We start from the raw sequence: 18,287 nt of genomic DNA, 5'->3' as shown, positions 1-18,287 counted from the left end.
CGTGATTGACACCTGCCATCTAATCAAAAGCTTGTCTTATGGTCCTACCTATCTTTGAGAAAAAGCCGCCCAGACTGAACAGTGTGTCTAAGGTATAGACACGAGTCAGGCCCAGAGATTCAAGACACTTAAGTTCATTGACAATGTCGTGGAAGGGATGAGTGATGAGCTGGCGCAACATCAGAGGATCTCTGGAGCGGATAAGAGTCAGCGATTCGACGTAAAGGACTACTAAGGGCAGTAAAGAGTCTACTGGAACCAGGAAGTACACTAGACTTTCGTCCACTTTTACAGTCCCACCTGAGTCTCGGGCTCTCTCTACCTTCCTTATGGCCTCATTAATATTCCCTTTGAACAACAGAAACACATTCTTTCTGGTCGTCATGTGTGCTTCAAAGCGGGTGACTCGATCGCCGCAGAGTTCCTTGCCTTGTGTGGAGTATCTATGCGTGAACTCAATTTGCTCACAGTAGAGCTCAACAGACTTCAGTGCATTTTGTAAATCTTCCAGAGCTCGATCGATGCAGTTTGGATCCTGACGTCTGTCTTTCTGGGTCAAAGATGTTAAAGCACGGTTGTAATATGCAATCGCCGCCCAACTGTGGTCCTCCTGTATGGCCTTAGTGTACATCTCGATACTCTTTGCAAGATGTCCTTTTTGACGCAGATCATTGCCAAATGCAGTGTAGTGGTGCAGGTTCGATGAGGGCGATTTCCTCTCTGCAAGTTTTTGCCTGGCTTTGTCCAGGTCCTCGGAAAGTTTGTTTTTTAGGTCACTGGTAGAATCGTTCTGATTGAAGTTTGTGAGTAGCCAGATACCCCAAAACTCATTCAGAGCAGACAAATCAGAATCTGCTGGCTTGTTGATGCTGCTTTTGTACACTTCATCTAGTGCGTCCAAATACTGAATGAAGAGCTCTTCCTTCTTCTTTATGTTTGGGATATCACTTTCCAAGTAGCTCGCTAGTCCTTTAGCGACAAAGTCATCTCTGATCTTTTTCACTATCTTTATCCCTGAATTGGAGTTCCCTTTCAAAATTTGTAAAAGCGTTGAAGACATATCGTTAGACTGCTCATGGCTCTGGCTTTTTTGATAAGACATCAATTGCATAACAAAAAGATGTGGGAGGGAATTAGTCATATTCTCCAATAAAGATTGTAGTTGGCCCAATAAAGCTAGCGATTGGAGTGGTTCTGGCAGATGGCTGGAGCAGATAATGAGTTGACCAGACCCAGGAGCTCCTTGTCTGGCTGTGCGGCCAAAAGCTTGTGCCTCAACACGAGCATTCTTGGGCAGCATGGTCTGCACGACGAACAAACCACCGGCTCTTTTTACCTGCTCGGAAACCTGAAGGTCCGTCCCACGACCAGCAAGATTTGTTGCTATGATGACCTCTCCTGCTTCAAGCTTCTTGGCAAAGATTACAGTATTGTCCATGTTGTTGCTGATGTAAAGGTTTTTCTTGGGGACTTCATCTCCTAGAGCTTCACAGACAACCTTTGCTCGATGGATGGTCTCACAGATGACCAACACAGCTCGTTGATCTCTATATGGAGTAGGGTTGGTTTGTGCGTTGATGGCATTGCAGATTCTCTTAACCCATTCCTTTTCATCATCTACGATCACGCCTTCAACCTCAAACAGCTTTCTGCGTTTGAATGAAGGTATCTGACAGGTCTTGATGTCGTCATAGATTTTCTGTAAAGTCTCAGTCTCTGCTTGTTGGCCAAGAGTCCCAGAGATTCCAAATATCTGTTTTCTATAATTTTTAAGCAAGCCAACATTGGACATATAGTTTGTGATGGCTGTCATGTCGCTCAGCTTGAACTGATGTTTCATTTCCAGAAACTGTTGGAGCCCATCCCCCCATTTCATATTATTTTCGACAACACCTGTGCAGCTGTAGTCAACTGGCACTACCCCGTGGGTCTCGAGGGTGTATTCGTGATCGTTGCTCATGGTTTGTGCTTCAAATGCATTTACAATCCAAACCTTTAGTCTGGAATTTACCAGATCTGAAAGGAAGCCTGGGACGTAGCAGGCTACTCCATCTTTGCTGAGTTCACAAGGTGTAAAATGCAGAGCACGTTTTATTTTTTCTTCTGCAGCTCTCAGCATACTCAGCATGTCAGAATACATGTACTGACAGAACCCTCCATTCATTAAAAGCAGTGACACTCCCGGTCCTTCAGACAATACTTTTGGGGGTCCTTTGTTTGGTCCTTCACTGTTCATGCAGTGCAGAGTGAATTGGCAAGATGGGAATCTCCTCCCTACTTCCTGAAAGAACTTTGCCAACTGGTTCGCAGTAACACCTGCAGTCTTCTCAGTTAAAAGGCTTGGGTTCTTTCTAAGGTCCTTTACTGCACCTTTTTCCAGGATACCTGTGTCCTCAGCCATTTGTAGGATGGTGAACTCGTCATCATCTTTGCCCTTTGTTATGTTTTCAAGCACAACTTGATGAAAGGGGTATTTTGGCCCCACCATTGTCCCTGTGCCAATCTCTCCACATTGATTTGCAGTGGCTGATATGAATGCCAAGAGTGGATTAAGATGTTGCAAAGCAGGCATTTCACTACCTATATAGACCACATGATGACCCTTGTCTAGCATCAAGGAATCTACTTCGTCCACAATTGCACATTTAAATGTTCTTTGCCCAAATATGTCCTTCCTAAGAAAGCGGTGCCGAAGCCAATCACCTGCAAACTCTTGCACAGTACCATAAACAACCTGACACTTGTAGCACTGTTTTAGCTCTACCTCCTGTTTGTTGACGTTGCAGTCTACGCTGATTTTCAAAACTTTATAAAAGTCATGCCAGTCTTTCAGATCTCGTGCAGCAAGAACGGATGAGCTGGACATGATGTCTACCTTTTCTCCTTTCATAGCTCGAAAAGCTGCAAACATTGCGACGATACATGACTTCCCCTCTCCGGTGCCAACCTGAATCAACCACCCTGTTTCCGAAAGAGCCATAATGCACCAGCTTACCATCTGCGTCAATCGGGGCGTGAACATTTTTGTTTTTTTTACTGCCTGACAGAGCTTCAGCAAGACTTGTTTCATGTCACTCAGCTGTGATCCATCATTGTGTGCAGTAAGATGCCCATCAACTGAGGACACAATGTCCTTTACGTCCGCTAAAAGCTTGTCGTCAATTTGGTCGAGCTTTTGCTGACGGATTTCCTCAAGAATTTCATCCAGTGTTTTTTCTTTGTCGAGGGCCAAACCATTCTTAAGGTCCTCATCTGTTACAGTCTCGTCTTTGACCAGCTCGATGAGAGTCTGTCCTTTTTCACATTTCCAACAGGGAGTGATGTGATTAATCTCTATACAGTGCAACATTTGCGTCATCCATGAGCAGAGATCGGATCCGTCACTTGTTGTTGACTCAAATCGCTTCAGAAGAGCAACAAAGACGTCAGTGACATCCTCTGGGCTCCATTTGATATTTGTCACTAGTCCCTGCAGCTTGCTAAGAGGTTCTCCTGAAGACGACTGTCTTTCAAAGTCTAAAGTGCTGAATGTGGTAAGCAATTCTTCGACACTGGTATCCGAGTTAGATTCAGCCATTTTGTGGAAAAACTCAAATTTGTTCAAAACTGAAAAAAGGATTTTGGGAGGAAAAAAAACGTAGATTTTGAGAATCTTTCTTCAAAACAATAAACAAATCCTCCAAACAGTTTGATAGCTGCTATTCAATAATATTGTGATAATAATAACCATTTGCATAAAGTCTTTACTTGCTTTACTTATAAATATATTTAGCAGTTTTCATTCTCTATATGCTTCAAAACGAAGGTATTACCAGTCTTCATTGTCTATGCTATTAATGCATTCAATGTATTGGTACTCACAGTTAACACCATAAAAAAGTTGAGAAGCGTTGTGTGTCCAGATCCCGTGTGATGACAAGCGTGTGGTTCTTTATCTTTAATATGTTGTGTTTGTTTTGCTTTCGCTAACCCTATCACGGTACCGCCCTGAGGGAATTTCCGTCATGTTATGTTGTGACTTACTATAAACTGATCTCTTTACTGTAATTGCAGGTGTCCATCAAAAAACCTTATTTCGGCCCTAAATGTCCCTTTAGTTAAACGATTTTCACACAGCCACAGAGGTCTATTTATGCTATTTTCTGCTGTCAGTTAGGCGGATCAATACAGTATTGCCTACCTGTAACAGAAATGCTTCAAATTTATTTAGGACGATTTCCATATAAATATTAATAGCAGCCTAAAAAAGACCATGAATTGTATATTTAGAATATTCAAGTTGAATTATAAGTAGATATGATAACAGCATTAATGTGTTATATTCTTTGAATACAGTCAAAAATCTGTATAATTTATGCTTTTACATTTTGGAGGTGCAATATATAAAGTGTAGTCAAAGCTTTACAACCTGAAAGTGTATTTTCTGTGCCAACTTTAAACCTGTAACTTGACCTCTGAAGGACTTGCATGTGACATCAATAAAGACAAAAGTTTGGCAAAAGTCCCGTTCTGCTTTGTTTAACAAATTCTCCTGCACTACCAAATGTGGTTTTTCTTTCATTTCCTTGACAGCCGCCGGACTTCTTAAAATAAGTCAGCACAATATGCCAACGTGTTATGACTCCAGATCAGGTTACAACTGATTTTACACACATCTTTATTGTATTACAACTGTAATGTAATATATTTTAAATGTAACTTCCAAAGACGCTCCGCCTGCTGGACCAATACTGTTACAGCACTGTCTGTTTACTGAAGAAAAACATTGAAAGACAGTTTCCATGTAACTCTTATTCAGTTATATGCATTATGTCAGTATGATGCTGAAGGACTTCCTGTGTGCTTAAGCTCAGAACTAACTCTAAACTCAGATTTCTCTGGTGTCACCATGGCAAGGACTTTTTAAAAAATCCTTTCAGTACATTATGTGTGTCTTGGCCTGCCACCCTGATGATGAGAAACCTGATTTTGGGATCAAAACGTTCATGTTTTAAGTCACACTGGTGAATAAAACATGCATATTGAATGTCAGGCCTGTATGGTAAAATATTTACCACATGCTATACGTTGAGCATTTGCTAAATGTAGCCTGTAAATACATTATGCAATGCAACTCCTGTAATGTCCACCTGCACCGCACCGCCCGGTCCAGCGGGGCGGGGTCAACCGGTCGGTTTGCATTGAGATGGATTCAGAGGTTGAAAGGGACCGACACTGAATCCTGTCAAGCGCGCGCAGGAGCACGCGGAGAGGAACGAGCACCGGCCTTCAAAATAATACGACGAGGATTATAGGAAGTTTAAGGTAAGACGGTTTCTACTCGTGTTATGTTCTCCTGGTGCTTTAGACCTCTACTTCCTCTCTTATGTAATAGTAGTTTAGTTTGTTCTCTTAGTTTATTGTCTCTAATACACTTTTATTTTAACATATATACATGTTTTAAAGGATTGTTTTCTGTTTGTTATTTACCATATTTTTCTTTTATTGCACTATATGTTTTGATTATATTTGTATTATTTTATTCTATGTATATTGTTATGCAGCTTTCACCTGGCAAATAAACTTCTGTTTTCTGATTCTGATCACATCAAACTAATAAAATTAAAAAATAAAAGTGAAGATTTTATGCAGCGATTCCTTTGCAGATAATGTTTTAATTGGTGGTTAATTACTCAAGCTATGTGCAAAGAAACACAACGCACATGACTTTCAAACCAGAAAACACGACCAGCGCTCTTCTGACACAGCGCAGGTGACTTTTATCCTTTATTTTGAAAGAGTAAAATCCGGAAGTTGTTCCTCGAGGCTGACACAGGTGCGCGCAGCTGGGAGATAATTACCAGGGGGAGTCTCGTCACACCCGAGGACACGCTGACGTGATTTGATGCTAAAAAGAGAAAAGAAAGAAAGAAAGAAAGAAGCAAAGAAAGAAAGAAAGAAAGACGTAAAGAAAGAAAAAAAGAAAGAAGGAAGTAAAGAAAGAAGTTGTTCTTAAGTGACCATGAGAGGAGATACATCGACGGTGAGTCTCGCGCTGGTCACGTTACATCAATTGACTGGTTTGCAAGCTGACTTGACTCCAAATTGGTTTAAATAGTTTAAAACACAAACGTGTCTTTATGTAAATTATGTTTTTTAATTGTATTAATCACAAGGAGAACGAGCTGGAGGCAGAAGACCGCGGAGCCGCTGCAGAAAGTGCATCAGCGGAAAGACGACCTGTGGGTACTTTTTATTGTTTTAAATGTGTCTCTGTGGTGAAGTGATGACGTCGTTTTAATTGGCGTGTGGGAACGTTTTTTTTAATTCTCCAACAAAAGTCCACTCTGCGTGTGTTTCACGTCACGTTTCATCCTCGAACAGGTAAACAGCTTTAACACATGTGAGCAGTGCTTCCTTGTAGTGTGTTGCACTTTGTTTGTTGTTGGCATGAAGTGTGTGTTTTCTTTTGCTCGAGCCCAACAGACTGGATGAGCCGTCATTTTGACAGCTGTTGTGACTGTCATGTCACTGACCAATGGCTGTGACGTCACGCTGGGAGTTGGTTTATTCTGTGGTTTCTTACAAAGATACCAGAAAGTAACTTAACAAGTTTGTTTTTTTTAATTTATAAAGTGCTTTTCTTGGTACTCAAAGTCACTTTACATACCATTTAAAAATATAATAAAAGCTAAGCAATAAAACAAATAGAATGAAACAATAAATAAGAACGGCAAGAGCACACAGTCGTACATTAAAAGCAAAGATAAAGATGACATTTATTGGTGATTCATTGCAGCTTTATGCAGTAAATTCACTGTTTGAAGAGTAAGAGCCTTTTTAGAGTTGTATCTTAAAGGTGCCCAAACAGGTTTTTGGGCGGAAAACCTGCAGTTTGATCTTTTTAAATAAAAATGCATTTGATTTCATTTCATCAAAGTGTGACTTGAATGGTCTGGATATTTAATGTTGGCTCCTTTTCAATCTCACAATGTCTTTCCCCTTAGAGTATCGCAGCGCTGCAGAATATGCTGAAGAAAGTCTCCCAAAGCCCTTTCCACAGTCAATACCAGGTAACACACACACACACACACACACGTCTCCTAACACACTCAGCCCACACACAGTAATAGTTATGTTTGACCTCTATTCCTACAATCCTGCATGAATATTTAAAAAAGGAACATAAATTATCTTCCTTACTTTATTTGTTTCTATTTCTTCCCAGAATCTTGTTTCTTCTGCGTCAGATTCCAGCAGCTCGCCTGTGAACGAGTCTCAAAACAAGCAGGTTAGAGACCGATGATGACCGCTTTCATTATTGTATGATAATTATAATAATAGAATAAGTGCAGGTTGCATATTGTTAAGATCGTCTTTGCCGAACCGCATCTTTGCTGTTGGGGGAAAAAAACAACTTTCCTTTCAGCGGTCAGGAGTGTTGTCACGTTTTTGTTTACATCTCTGGCGGGTAACACATGACTTCATATCACGGTGAGATCAGAACGCCAGACTCGTGTTGCATTGCTTGAATTTGCCGCGTGATATCGACCTTTTTAAAGCAGTGTGCTCGGCGTTCATACGCGGTTGAAACTGCTTCATATTTTCTTAATGGCTTGAAGACGGAGGACATTGTTCCTGCTGAGCCGAAGTTTGACTTCACGCCCAGTCGCTTGTTTTGTTTTGTGACCTGCAAACTGTTGCGTAATGTCTTTCGGTAGGTGTGTTTATTTAAAAGTTGGACTAGATATGTTCTAATAATACATCTGATTATTAAAAGAGGTGGAGTGAGTCCAGTGTGTGTTCTCACACGTGAAAATAGACGTAGTGTTCGCTTATCTTCCACAACAGCGGGTCACTTATTTTTTGAGAGGCTTCTTTTTTTTGGTTTGTCTGCTCTTATTTTGAAAGGTTTACCATTTTTGTGTTGCGCAGCCCTTGAGACAAAAAGGCAATTTTCCACTTTGCTTGTGCACATTTCTGCTGTGTCACCGTCTGATTCTTTCAGGGTGGAAGGCAGGAAGCCATTTAAATCTCCAGGTATGCATCTTGTCAACAGTTGAAGTGACATCTGACATCTGTTTCGTCTCTTTTTCCCTTTCTTTGCTCATCAGCATGGAGTCAATAGGGACCTGGCCACAATGAACCCTTTTTATCGGCACTTTTTGGTACGTATATCACAACGTTGCCTTTTTTTAAATTACTGCGATTTCCATTGAGCACATCTCTAATGACCTTGTCTTCCGTTCTCAGGAGTCTGGCAGCAAAGGTCATGCGATGGAGGACGCGGGGAGGAAAACGTCAGAGGAAGTGAACCTCGATGCCATCTTCATCCCTCGGCCTGAATTTCAGAGTACGCCTCTGGATGCTCACCCTGAAATGAATACTGTGGACACTGAAGCGACACCGTCCGAACTTCCGAAGAACCCATTCGAGTCACTTACCCCCAACCTTCTGCAAGACCCCTTCCCGGGGATCCCATTTCCCCAAAACGCGTCGACCACTGACTATTTTCACGACGTGACACTGAAATCTCCAAGTGTTTTCGCGGACCCATTCAAATCCCCTTTAATCGAGGACGATGAGCTGTTCCCGTCTCCGCTGGCGAACCCGTTCTCCGCCGCATCGCCCAAAGAGGCGGCTTCGTCTCGAGCGGTTGAGGAAATCTCCGACATCAAGGAAAACTCACAAGATCCCTTCTCGAAGGAAGACCTTTTTGGAATGTTGTCTTTTCAGGATATATTTTCATCGTCATCCACGACAGTCGATCCGTTCCCAAGCCCGATCGCAAGGGATTTATTCCAAGACGTTTCCAGTTTGGACGACCCCTTCGGCGCTACGCCCTCGAGACCGTTCACCATCTACCGAGACGTTTCGCCCGAGACTCCGGACATCTTCAAACCGCCTCCCGAGAGGACGACCGGCGTGGATGCGTTCGGGATGCCCTTCGGCAACACCGCCCCCAAGGCCGCGCCGCCGACCGACTTATCGGACGTGAAGCCGGACGTGCTGTCGCCGCTGCCTCGCTTCAAGGCCCCTCTTCAAGGCCGATCAGCAGAATCTCCTCCGGCCATCCAAGCGAAGCCTTCTGACGGGCCGCACAACATTTTCTTGACGAGTCCTCAGGGAACCGAGGTTGATATTCTTCAGCCGAGTCCCTTCAGTCGTTCCAGGAATCGATCCATCTTTCGCAGCCAGTCTACATCCGCAATGAACCATGTATGTCACAATCTGATATTTGGACAACTAGTTGATGCCGATGCAATGTACTTTTACAAATCTGATTTACGCTTCATGCTCTTTTATCATCGAACTTGCAGGTGTCGACTTTTAAGCGTCCGCCGATACCACTTCCTCGAGTTCGAACACCAAAGGCAGAAAACCCTCAAACGGCAAACCCTGTAACAAAGGACACAGTTCAGCATCGTGTTGTTCTTCTTCTCTGCAACTGCTGTGCTGTTAATGACCTTCTTTGCCTCTTTTGGACTGTGTAGATCAAACCTGAAGCAACTGGACCCAAACTCTCTCCTAAACCAGCCCCCAGACTGGCCCTGAAACCAGTTGTTCAACCTAAACCAAAAGCTCCGGTATGCAGGTCTTGTCCTCGGGTGTTGGTCCAATTGGGGAACAATGTGAAATGTCTTGAGTGGGGTCACGTCTCAAATGTTTTTATTTCCTTCTTTTCAGGAAACTAAACTAATGGAACCGGATGACTCTGCTCTCTACGAGGACGTCCTGCTGACCGGACAGGTGAGGTTTAAGTGGAAGAGATTTTCTATATTTAAATGTAATATTTTAAGAAAGTTGAGACACATCCATAAAAGATTTAAAGTCTAAAATGGTGTTTGGCTTGTGTGTTGAGACAGTCTGTGTGGTCATTTTAAATCAAATGGGTTTGTCCAAAAGGTTGTATTATTTGGGGCTGGACGGTATATCAATAATTATTTTATGATCATGGTAAAGTTATGCAATTTCCAGAACATACCAGACTTTTCTAGCTGTTATTTCATTATTACATCAACATTACGGATAATTATCACGCATTTAATTGTGTAACTGTCTTGTGAAAACACCAATGGTACCAACCCTACGATATCGCTGTGATATTGATATCACGGTATGTCCGAAAATAGAGATATTTGATTTTCCCCATTCTTAATGAGTGGCAATCTGCGATAATGAGATTGTGTGTGCAGAATTGACACAAAGAGTGTGATTTAGTCTGAATTTGACATCACACAAGATGACATTTTGGCTTGAAAAATGGCGATTGGGAGTAACTATCTCTTCTTTAAACCGCTTGGATGGATGCACACATCCGTCTATCATCATCACCTTTTGTCTAACTCTTTAATTTACACGTCTGCTTAACTGAAATCCCCCCACAGGAGCGGTGTGTGGAGGACTGGCCTGACGACAGCCCTCAGCTCAACCCCGACTTCAAACCAGTGAGAAAACACTTTCATCCGTTTCCCTCAATGTGTTGTCACGCTCCCTCCAAACGTCTCTCTGCTCCGTCAAAGTCATTTATACTTTTTATTCTTTTTTCTTTCTCCGAGTCTGGGAAATTAAGACTTCGACGGGAATCCGTGAGGGTAAGAAACAAGTTATTTCTCTACTTGTATTTGTTTGTGCGCAAGAAGAAAACCCTAAAACAAGAACCGTCCACGTAGATCAAGCCGGTCTCTGAAGGAGGAAGTGGCGACGACCAGGAGGACGGCTCCGTGAAGGTACCGACCGCCATCGCTGCTGCACTTCCTGTGGAGATCCACGTGTCGTCTAACATTGATGTATTCACTTATTTACACAGAAAAAGGACAGGAAGTTGAGGTTATCCATACTTTCCAGAAGAGGATCAAAGGTAAATGATCCCAGTTTCTCTGTTCTGACTGCGGGAGCGCCTTTCGTCTTCATGATGGTTATACTTTTCTCTTAGCAGGAGAAGTTTTCTGATGACTCAGAGGGGAAGAGCAGGTCGTTACCCAACTCTCGTAAATCATCAAAGGTAACGTGAGTTGTGTCTGCGTGTATCAGTAAGCCTTATCTCAAGTTTTATCTTATCTTTTACAGCTGTGATGTGTCGAATAAGTAGACCGATGGAAAGTTTAGCAAACATTTAAACATAAATTACCAGCTGCTATATCAAACGTCCATTAAATAATTAAACACTTTATTCAAGGCAAACTTTATTCAAAATGCATGTATGTCTTGTTTTTTTCAGGAGTATTTTTCAGAAATGCACATGTCTACAAGGGAGAAGGAGGAGCAGGATGAGATGGACTACAAAGTATGTTTATTTATTCATGAGCGGTATTAATAAACCAGCGGCGCTTTAATAAATGCCGCCTTTTTTTTGTCGTCGTGTCGTCCAACAGAAGAAGCCTCTGAAGACCAGAGGCAGCGCGTTCAGGAGGGCGTCCTATGCGACCTCGGGGCCGACGGGGAAGCCCATGAACGGACATCTACCTCTAGGCTCACAGGTGAGTCGTCGGAAGTAAAGGCGGGTTCTTCTGCAGATAGAAAATTGATTCGCGGTGTCTGAAAAAAAATCATCTGTGACGGCGTTTGTCTCTTCGTAACGCCAGGGCGACGACGTCAATAAGAAAAGCGCCGGAAAGAAAACCTCCATCACGCGCCGATGGTCCGAGGTAAAGGCAGAGTGCTGGAATATATCATGAAAAATTAAATTGCAGAGATTATCTTGAGAATTAACGACTCGAATTCTCCCCTAAATGCTTTTTACGGAAGAAAAGAAAAACGCGGAAAGCACACGGTGCCTGAAAGTTAACACTTTACCAGAAAATATCACTCTCAAAGAAATTGTGTACGTGCTTTAATTTCTTTAAAGAAGTTATTCTTCTCAAACGGTAAAGTTGAGTTTGTCTGCAGGGGAAAGTTTTGGACGACAGCTGCGGTGGTGGTGAGGAGGAGGAGGAGGAGGAGGAGGAAGAGGAGGAAGGTCTGCACGACGAGATGGACAGCCATGGATCTGTACGCTTATTGTTGTACTTATAATGATGATGCACAGCAATAAACGCATCAAAGGGCTTCACCAGTCAACTTGCAGTCGTTTACATTAATTGTGAGAATATTCTAAATGCATTGATTTGTGATTTCTAATGTTTTGTCTCTCCAGAAGAAGAAAAAGTCGTTGAAAATCCGATTTGTGCCCCAAAGAGGATTCGCCATCACTGTAGAAAAGGTATTTTATGTTTAATGTCATTGCACGTTGGTTTCCTCCTGGATGAGCGTAACCTTTCCTCTCTCTGAACCGAAGGGAGCGAATGAAAACGCGCCTCGCAAAAACTCAAAGGTACGACTACACAATGTGCGCTTTGTGCGTTGTGTTTGAAGTATGTGGACGTCGAGGCCGTGGAACATGTCGGTTTTCTTTTCCTCCCTTCAGGACAAATCACTGGAGGAATTTTCCGGTGCACACGGGTACACGGCCCGCGAGAAGTCAAAGGTAACGGCTGGTTCAGCCCCTCGCTGTCTGACACGAACGTCAATAGTCTGACAATGTCCTTTATTTTATTTTTGCATTCAGCAATTTGGGAATATTTAATTTCAGTGACAGACATTGTTTATTCGGGACTGAAAGTTATAACTTGTTTCACTCGTAGGATGCAGATTTTGATGATCGAGAGGAGAGAAGCCACAGCCTTCCCTTAAATACCAAAGTACTATTATTATTTATCTTTTTATTATCATATCTTGTAGTTTAGGGTTTATTTGTAGTTTATTTTGTTGCTGGAGAAATAATTTGAATATGTGACATTTTTGTTCCTCGCTTATAAGAATAATGTTTGTTTTGGTCCTGTTGAGGCGGCGTTCATGGACGACGAGTACTTCCGTAAAACACACTATCGGTCTCCAGGACTGAATGGAGATGAAGACCTGTATGAACTGGAGGACTGCAAACCTGTAACTCTTTTATTCATCCTCAGTTTTTTCATGAAATATTTTCTCACCTATTTTTACTAACTCGTCTTCTTCCTCCTCTTCATCAACAGAAGAAACCAGCAAAGATGAACCAGCTCCCCGCGGGTCGCCGATGCTCTCAGGTACTCGCTGAAAATGTTTGGTTGCAAAGCAATCGGAGATGAAACCAAAAAAAACTAAAGAAATGTTTTAAATTAGGACGACGAGCTGGACGACGACAAGCAGAAGCAGAAGAGCAGCTTCTTGGCAGAGGAAATGTACGACGAGGACTGGATGGAGGACTGCAAACCGGTACGATGCTAGCATGCGTGTAGCCGTGGTGCTAGCATCAGGCTCGTGGTGACACGTCAATGCAGCTTCTTCTGAGCATCAATCAGTTCGACAGACTGGATTAGCAGCGACGGAGAGCGAGCCGTCCTCGTGCTGTCGGCTGCGTCTTTGTGCTCCAGTTGTTTTCACAGCGATGATCCTCCTGAAACTCGTTGATGAGTCGTAAACCCGTCGGTAAATACCTGTGTCGCATCACAGCGCTTTGCAAAACGCGGAGAATGAACAGATTTATAGCCGCTCCACATTTTACGAGAGAGAGTCGGTGTTGGTTGAGTTGCTTCCACCTTCCAGCATGTTAAGTTTCACACGACGGAGACGATGTTCTGTCTTGTGTTTCAGAAAACGTACAAACTTAAAGGCCTCGCTCGCGTCCCGCGCAAATCTAAAACCTTCCACTGGCCCGAGTGAACCGATGGGATTCAGCCACCAGCGTGTTTAATGCACAACACACGCGTGGGCATGAGTAGTTTTCGTTATTTCGGATATATTCTTTTGCAGGGAAGTGACTTTGCAGGAGCTGGAGCGTATGTGGCGAGCCCCAGAGAGATGAATGACAGCGAAGAAGACGTGGAAACCAGCAAACCGGTACTCACTACTCACTACTTATCTGTGATATTATTTAAATAAAGGATTGTTAAAGCTTTTTTCTTTCTTCTTATGAACAGAAGAAGAAATCTAAACATCGAGGCTTCATGAAACGCAAGTCCAAGGTGAATCGGCGTTGTTATTTATTCCTAATCGCAAGATTAGGGTTTTTAAAAGGAGGAAAACAAGACGATTAAACGCTCACAGTTTTATTCTTCTCTTAATATTAGAGCAAAGCCACGCAGCCCGAGTGGGAAGATCCACCCGGAGCGACGTCAAGCGACTTCCTGTCGGAGGCCGCGAAGGTACGTTTTCACAACATGGCTTCTTTTGGATGTGTGTCGTCAGATAAACATCTTCCTCAACGCAGTCAGAATGCATATCCTACTGAACAACAAGGGGTTAAAAATAAGCTCAAGAACCTCGAGATGTTGTTACGATAACGCACACAGATTCGTTGCTGATATGAGACCGAGAACAGAGCCCGGGGCGTAACAAGTTGCTCTTCTATAAACTGTGTCAGTGCTGGACCGCCGGATGTAACTTCATTCAAGCCTTAAAATAAATGTCCTACAAGCTTCAGGGAAACCAAACTGCTGCTATCGCACTCGACATTAAACGGGATTAAAATGAAACGACTTGTCTGAACGATTGTGGCATGAACGATGCATGATGGTCTTTTGTGCACAAGGTGTGCTTTGTTTTTTACTGAGGAACTGATTGTTCCCGACGGGACGCATTCCTCTGTCATGTGACCGGGCCGGTCGAGCAACATTACACGACCGGAGGGAAGTCTCGATGGGCTCGTGCAGTTCCACGCTTTCATGACTAATCCTTGTGAGTGTGTTTAAAGTTTGTGTCAAAGAGGTATTTCATGTGCGTCTCCTGCAGGCGGAGTGGCTGGCGGCTCAGGCCGATGAGCAAACCAAAGCGGGTCTGGAGGATGAAGACGAGGGAGGGGTTAGTTTCTCTTTGAACAGAAATATGGTCCGCAGGTGAATAACCTTCTCTAGGTGTGTCGCGCTCAGGTTTGAACCATCGTGCTTGTTGTTGTTTTTGTGTCGCAGGACACTGACAGTTTGATGGAGTGGTGGAACACAGTGGAACGTGAGTCACAACCACACACACTTTAAAGTCACCGTGAGGAACGTTCATCTGGTTATGTATCACTCAAATACCTTTTTCCACACTTTATTTATGAAACACAAACGTATTAAACATGATTTATACATTCATTTAATACTGATGCACAAGTTACAGCCTCCTGCCCCTCATGCAGAGGTCACATTTCACTACGTTGTGTTTATTGTATGTGACGATAAAAAGAATGTTTTAAGGTTAAGTGTTTTTCTGCATGATCTTTGAGACATCTACATATTCTTAATGCTAGTTATCAGTGCCACCGGGTCCGATTTGCAGAAAGAAAATTAGGTGAAATAATGCATCTTCACCTGGGCTTAAACTCAGAGTAGCGACTTTGTAGCTTTGAGTGACATTTAGTAAACTGTGTCTGTTTTAAAACCCGTTGGTTTGCATTTCAGAATGGGATGAGGTGCCGTCAGACGATGAGGACCAAGTCATGAGAGAGGACGAGTCCAAGTACGTCTCTTTTATGAGTTTGGCAGAAGTACAGACGTGTGGTGATCTGTACCAGATCCAGTAATTGCTTGAATCTGATCCACTGATGGATCAACCAACACCCGAATGGTTAAATGCTTTGATAGTCGCTTATTTAATTCAAGCATGAATGCCAAGGAATTGGTCCTAGCTCCCCTACATGATACTGGAGTCAACATCTTTCAGATTCATGACTCTCGCCTGAACTCACCGGGTGTTTTTCTTTGCTTCCGCATTCGAATGAATCCCAGGTCGTTCACCATCTTGGCGACCAAGGTTCAACGCGGCCTGCGGGTCTTCAACAAAGTCTTCACGGAGCGAGCCGAGGTCCTCTGGCAGTCCGTCATCTCGCTCCACGCCATCGCAGACAACATCAACAAGTTCCACAACAAGGCCAAGATCGCCGGCATCACCGGTGGCACCACCACGGCCGTGGGCGGCGTGACGGCCATCGCCGGTTTGGTTCTGGCGCCCTTCACGTTCGGCACCACTCTGCTGGTCACCGCGGTCGGCGTCGGCGTGGCGACGGCGGGAGGAATCGCTTCGGCCTCTGCGGCCATCTCGGACAACGTCAACAACATGCACGACCGGAAGAAGGTAAGCGGGGACTTTACGATGCGAGCAATGTCTCTTGTAGAGAAATGCACCGTGAAAGTCGGGTTACAGGCCGCTACTACCTTTTTGGTAGGTGTCTCCACTGTAGCCAGCTAGCGCTGCTGCTAGCTCTCTGTTAGCTCCCTGCTAGCTCTCCGTTAGCCCCTTGACAGCCACCGAAGGTAGCGGGACCAGCCCCGGCTCGACGCCCGACTCAGGCAGCAGGGACGCGAGCAGCAGCAGCAGTACTGGGGAGCTAGCAGCAGCGTTAGCTTGTTACAGTGGAAAACTAGCAGCAGCGTTAGCTTGTTACAGCGGGGACACGCACCGAAGGTAGGAGCGGCTTGTAACCCGACTTTTACGCGACGTTCTGTGGCTCCAACCGGTTGTGAAATAATTGCTTATACCTACCTTTTTAATTAACTTTCAATGGTTGAACCATAAACCGGTCTATACCTCTTCTCCCCCCCAAGGTGGAGGTCGTACTGGAGGCGTATGAGGCTCACCTGCAGGCCATCTTGAAGATCCTCCACTTTGTAAATCAGGGCCTGTACAAACTCCGCGGCCATCCCTTCCTCCGGTCCGGCACCCAGCACTACTCGGCGGACTGGGAGGTCCGCAGCGCCGTCCAGATGATCGGCATCGTGGACTCGCCCGTGATGCGGGCGGCCGAGGTGGCCGAAGCCTCGCTCGCCGCGGTCCAAGGACTCTTCACGGGCATCGACAAGTACTTCATGAAGGACACCAGGGAGCTGAAGAAGGGCTGCACGAAAGAGGTGGTGCTGCAAATAAAGGAGGTGGCCAACGTGCTGAACGATGGGGTCGTGGAGCTGAACGCCATCAGAGAGGAGCTGCAGGATGCGACTGGAAACATGTGAGCAATGTCCCACCAGCGCCATCTCCTGGCTAAATGAGGGAAGTGTTGGTTTAAAGGTGAAACTGTGACTCTATAATGGTTGTTGTGGTTCTGGCAGAAAGATGATGAAGCTGTCGATTTACTTGTGTTGCATTTGGGTTATGATGTCATATTATTGTTCATATGGGGACTCGTCCACATAACAGGAGGCCGGCGCACTGCTTGGAGCACCGAACGGTCTTAGGGGGTTAAAGGTTTAGATGCACGGTGTTTCAACATGTCGCTTTGTGGTCACAGAATATTTGATTTCAACATTTGCACTGCTTTTGTTTTGGTGTGATTTCCACGCCCACTGTGGGAACATTCTCAACGGGAAAAGTACGAGTTCAACTTCTGATCGCACCTCTGACACCGTTTGAACAAACATTTGACGAGCTAATATCTGCTGAATATATAAAACACTTTTCAATACAATAGCCCTTTAATTCATTGAATGATGTCCAGTCACTGTGCCGGATATCAGCGTAACCAAACAAAGCATCTGCAATGAGATAAAAGTGGCTGTTGCATTGTTTTATGGAGTTTTAGATTCGTGTTAAAATTTGTAAAACATTTTAAAAATGTGTGAAATTTGTTTAATTAAGAAAAATGTATTTAGTTTATCGACTGGACTTTGTAAATAGTAACTTTCTGCTCACATCCAATGAGGATGAATTGTATTGGAGTATTTGCATAATTCATTTTTAATATATCCCTGTAGGACTTTGTTTTTTCAAGCGCCGATGAAGTACAAATCTAATTGTTTTTTTTGCAATGTTCACATCCACAATTATTTCCATGAACTTGTATGAATATATTTTAATTTTTGTAAATGTGCTTGAGGATGTGTAGATACTGTAACCTTTATATTCTATGTAACTGTCCAACATAAAGCAAACTAATCATATGTTAATATATTATCTATTACTGAATATTTTAATTTGACTTGCTGCATGATGTTCCTGCCTTTTTTAATGGACTGCATCTGTAAAATCTATTTTAAAATGTTCTAATATTTTAATGTAATGCATTTAATCTTTGAATAAAGACTAGTCAACAAACATTTGTTTACATCTTGGTATGTATTGTTTACCCTACACTATTAAAGGAATTTGAAAGCTTCTTTTATGAAAGCAGTTGTAACGCAACTCATATTTAGGCGTCGCTTTCATAAAAGAGCCTTTACAATTCCTTGGATTAAAAAGGCGTTTACATTTTTTTTTTTTAGGTTTTTATATATTCAGAAGCTTCTAAATATTTGATTATGTAACATAATTGCTGATGAACACATGACAATGAAACAAATGGGACAATTCACAGCATTGTTTTGTATAAATCTGTACCT

General features: G+C 43.4%; 1 protein-coding gene across 1 annotated transcript; it reads left to right on the top strand.

The window, feature by feature from the left end:
• Positions 1-6,160: 6,160 nt before the first annotated feature.
• LOC137792566 (uncharacterized) lies at positions 6,161-17,143 on the top strand. Its single transcript, XM_068588299.1, has 31 exons — positions 6,161-6,221; positions 6,987-7,052; positions 7,208-7,270; positions 8,094-8,147; positions 8,233-9,198; positions 9,300-9,380; positions 9,474-9,566; positions 9,667-9,729; positions 10,368-10,427; positions 10,539-10,574; positions 10,653-10,709; positions 10,790-10,840; positions 10,916-10,984; positions 11,201-11,266; positions 11,355-11,459; positions 11,565-11,627; positions 11,869-11,970; positions 12,116-12,181; positions 12,386-12,445; positions 12,603-12,659; positions 12,805-12,903; positions 12,993-13,043; positions 13,120-13,212; positions 13,750-13,836; positions 13,917-13,961; positions 14,067-14,141; positions 14,728-14,796; positions 14,904-14,943; positions 15,378-15,435; positions 15,705-16,050; positions 16,521-17,143. Exons 2-31 carry the CDS (start codon positions 7,008-7,010, stop codon positions 16,923-16,925), a joined length of 3,525 nt encoding a protein of 1,174 aa, XP_068444400.1. The 5' UTR covers positions 6,161-6,221; positions 6,987-7,007; the 3' UTR covers positions 16,926-17,143.
• Positions 17,144-18,287: the final 1,144 nt, after the last annotated feature.

This window comes from Clinocottus analis, unplaced genomic scaffold, assembly GCF_023055335.1.
Source record: "Clinocottus analis isolate CAN_PGR_092001 unplaced genomic scaffold, fCliAna1.0.p SCAF_21, whole genome shotgun sequence".
In the NCBI taxonomy this organism is placed as follows: domain Eukaryota; kingdom Metazoa; phylum Chordata; class Actinopteri; order Perciformes; family Cottidae; genus Clinocottus; species Clinocottus analis.
This window is presented reverse-complemented; position numbering and strand designations above follow the sequence as displayed.

Excerpts from the sequence above, each read along its gene's own strand:
- LOC137792566 (XM_068588299.1), top strand. The coding sequence starts at position 7,008 with ATGCTGAAGAAAGTCTCCCAAAGCCCTTTCCACAGTCAATACCAG. Across the intron at positions 12,182-12,385 it reads TCGCCATCACTGTAGAAAAG|GACAAATCACTGGAGGAATT; the intron begins GTATTTTATGTT and ends TCCTCCCTTCAG. Across the intron at positions 12,660-12,804 it reads GCCTTCCCTTAAATACCAAA|GCGGCGTTCATGGACGACGA; the intron begins GTACTATTATTA and ends GGTCCTGTTGAG.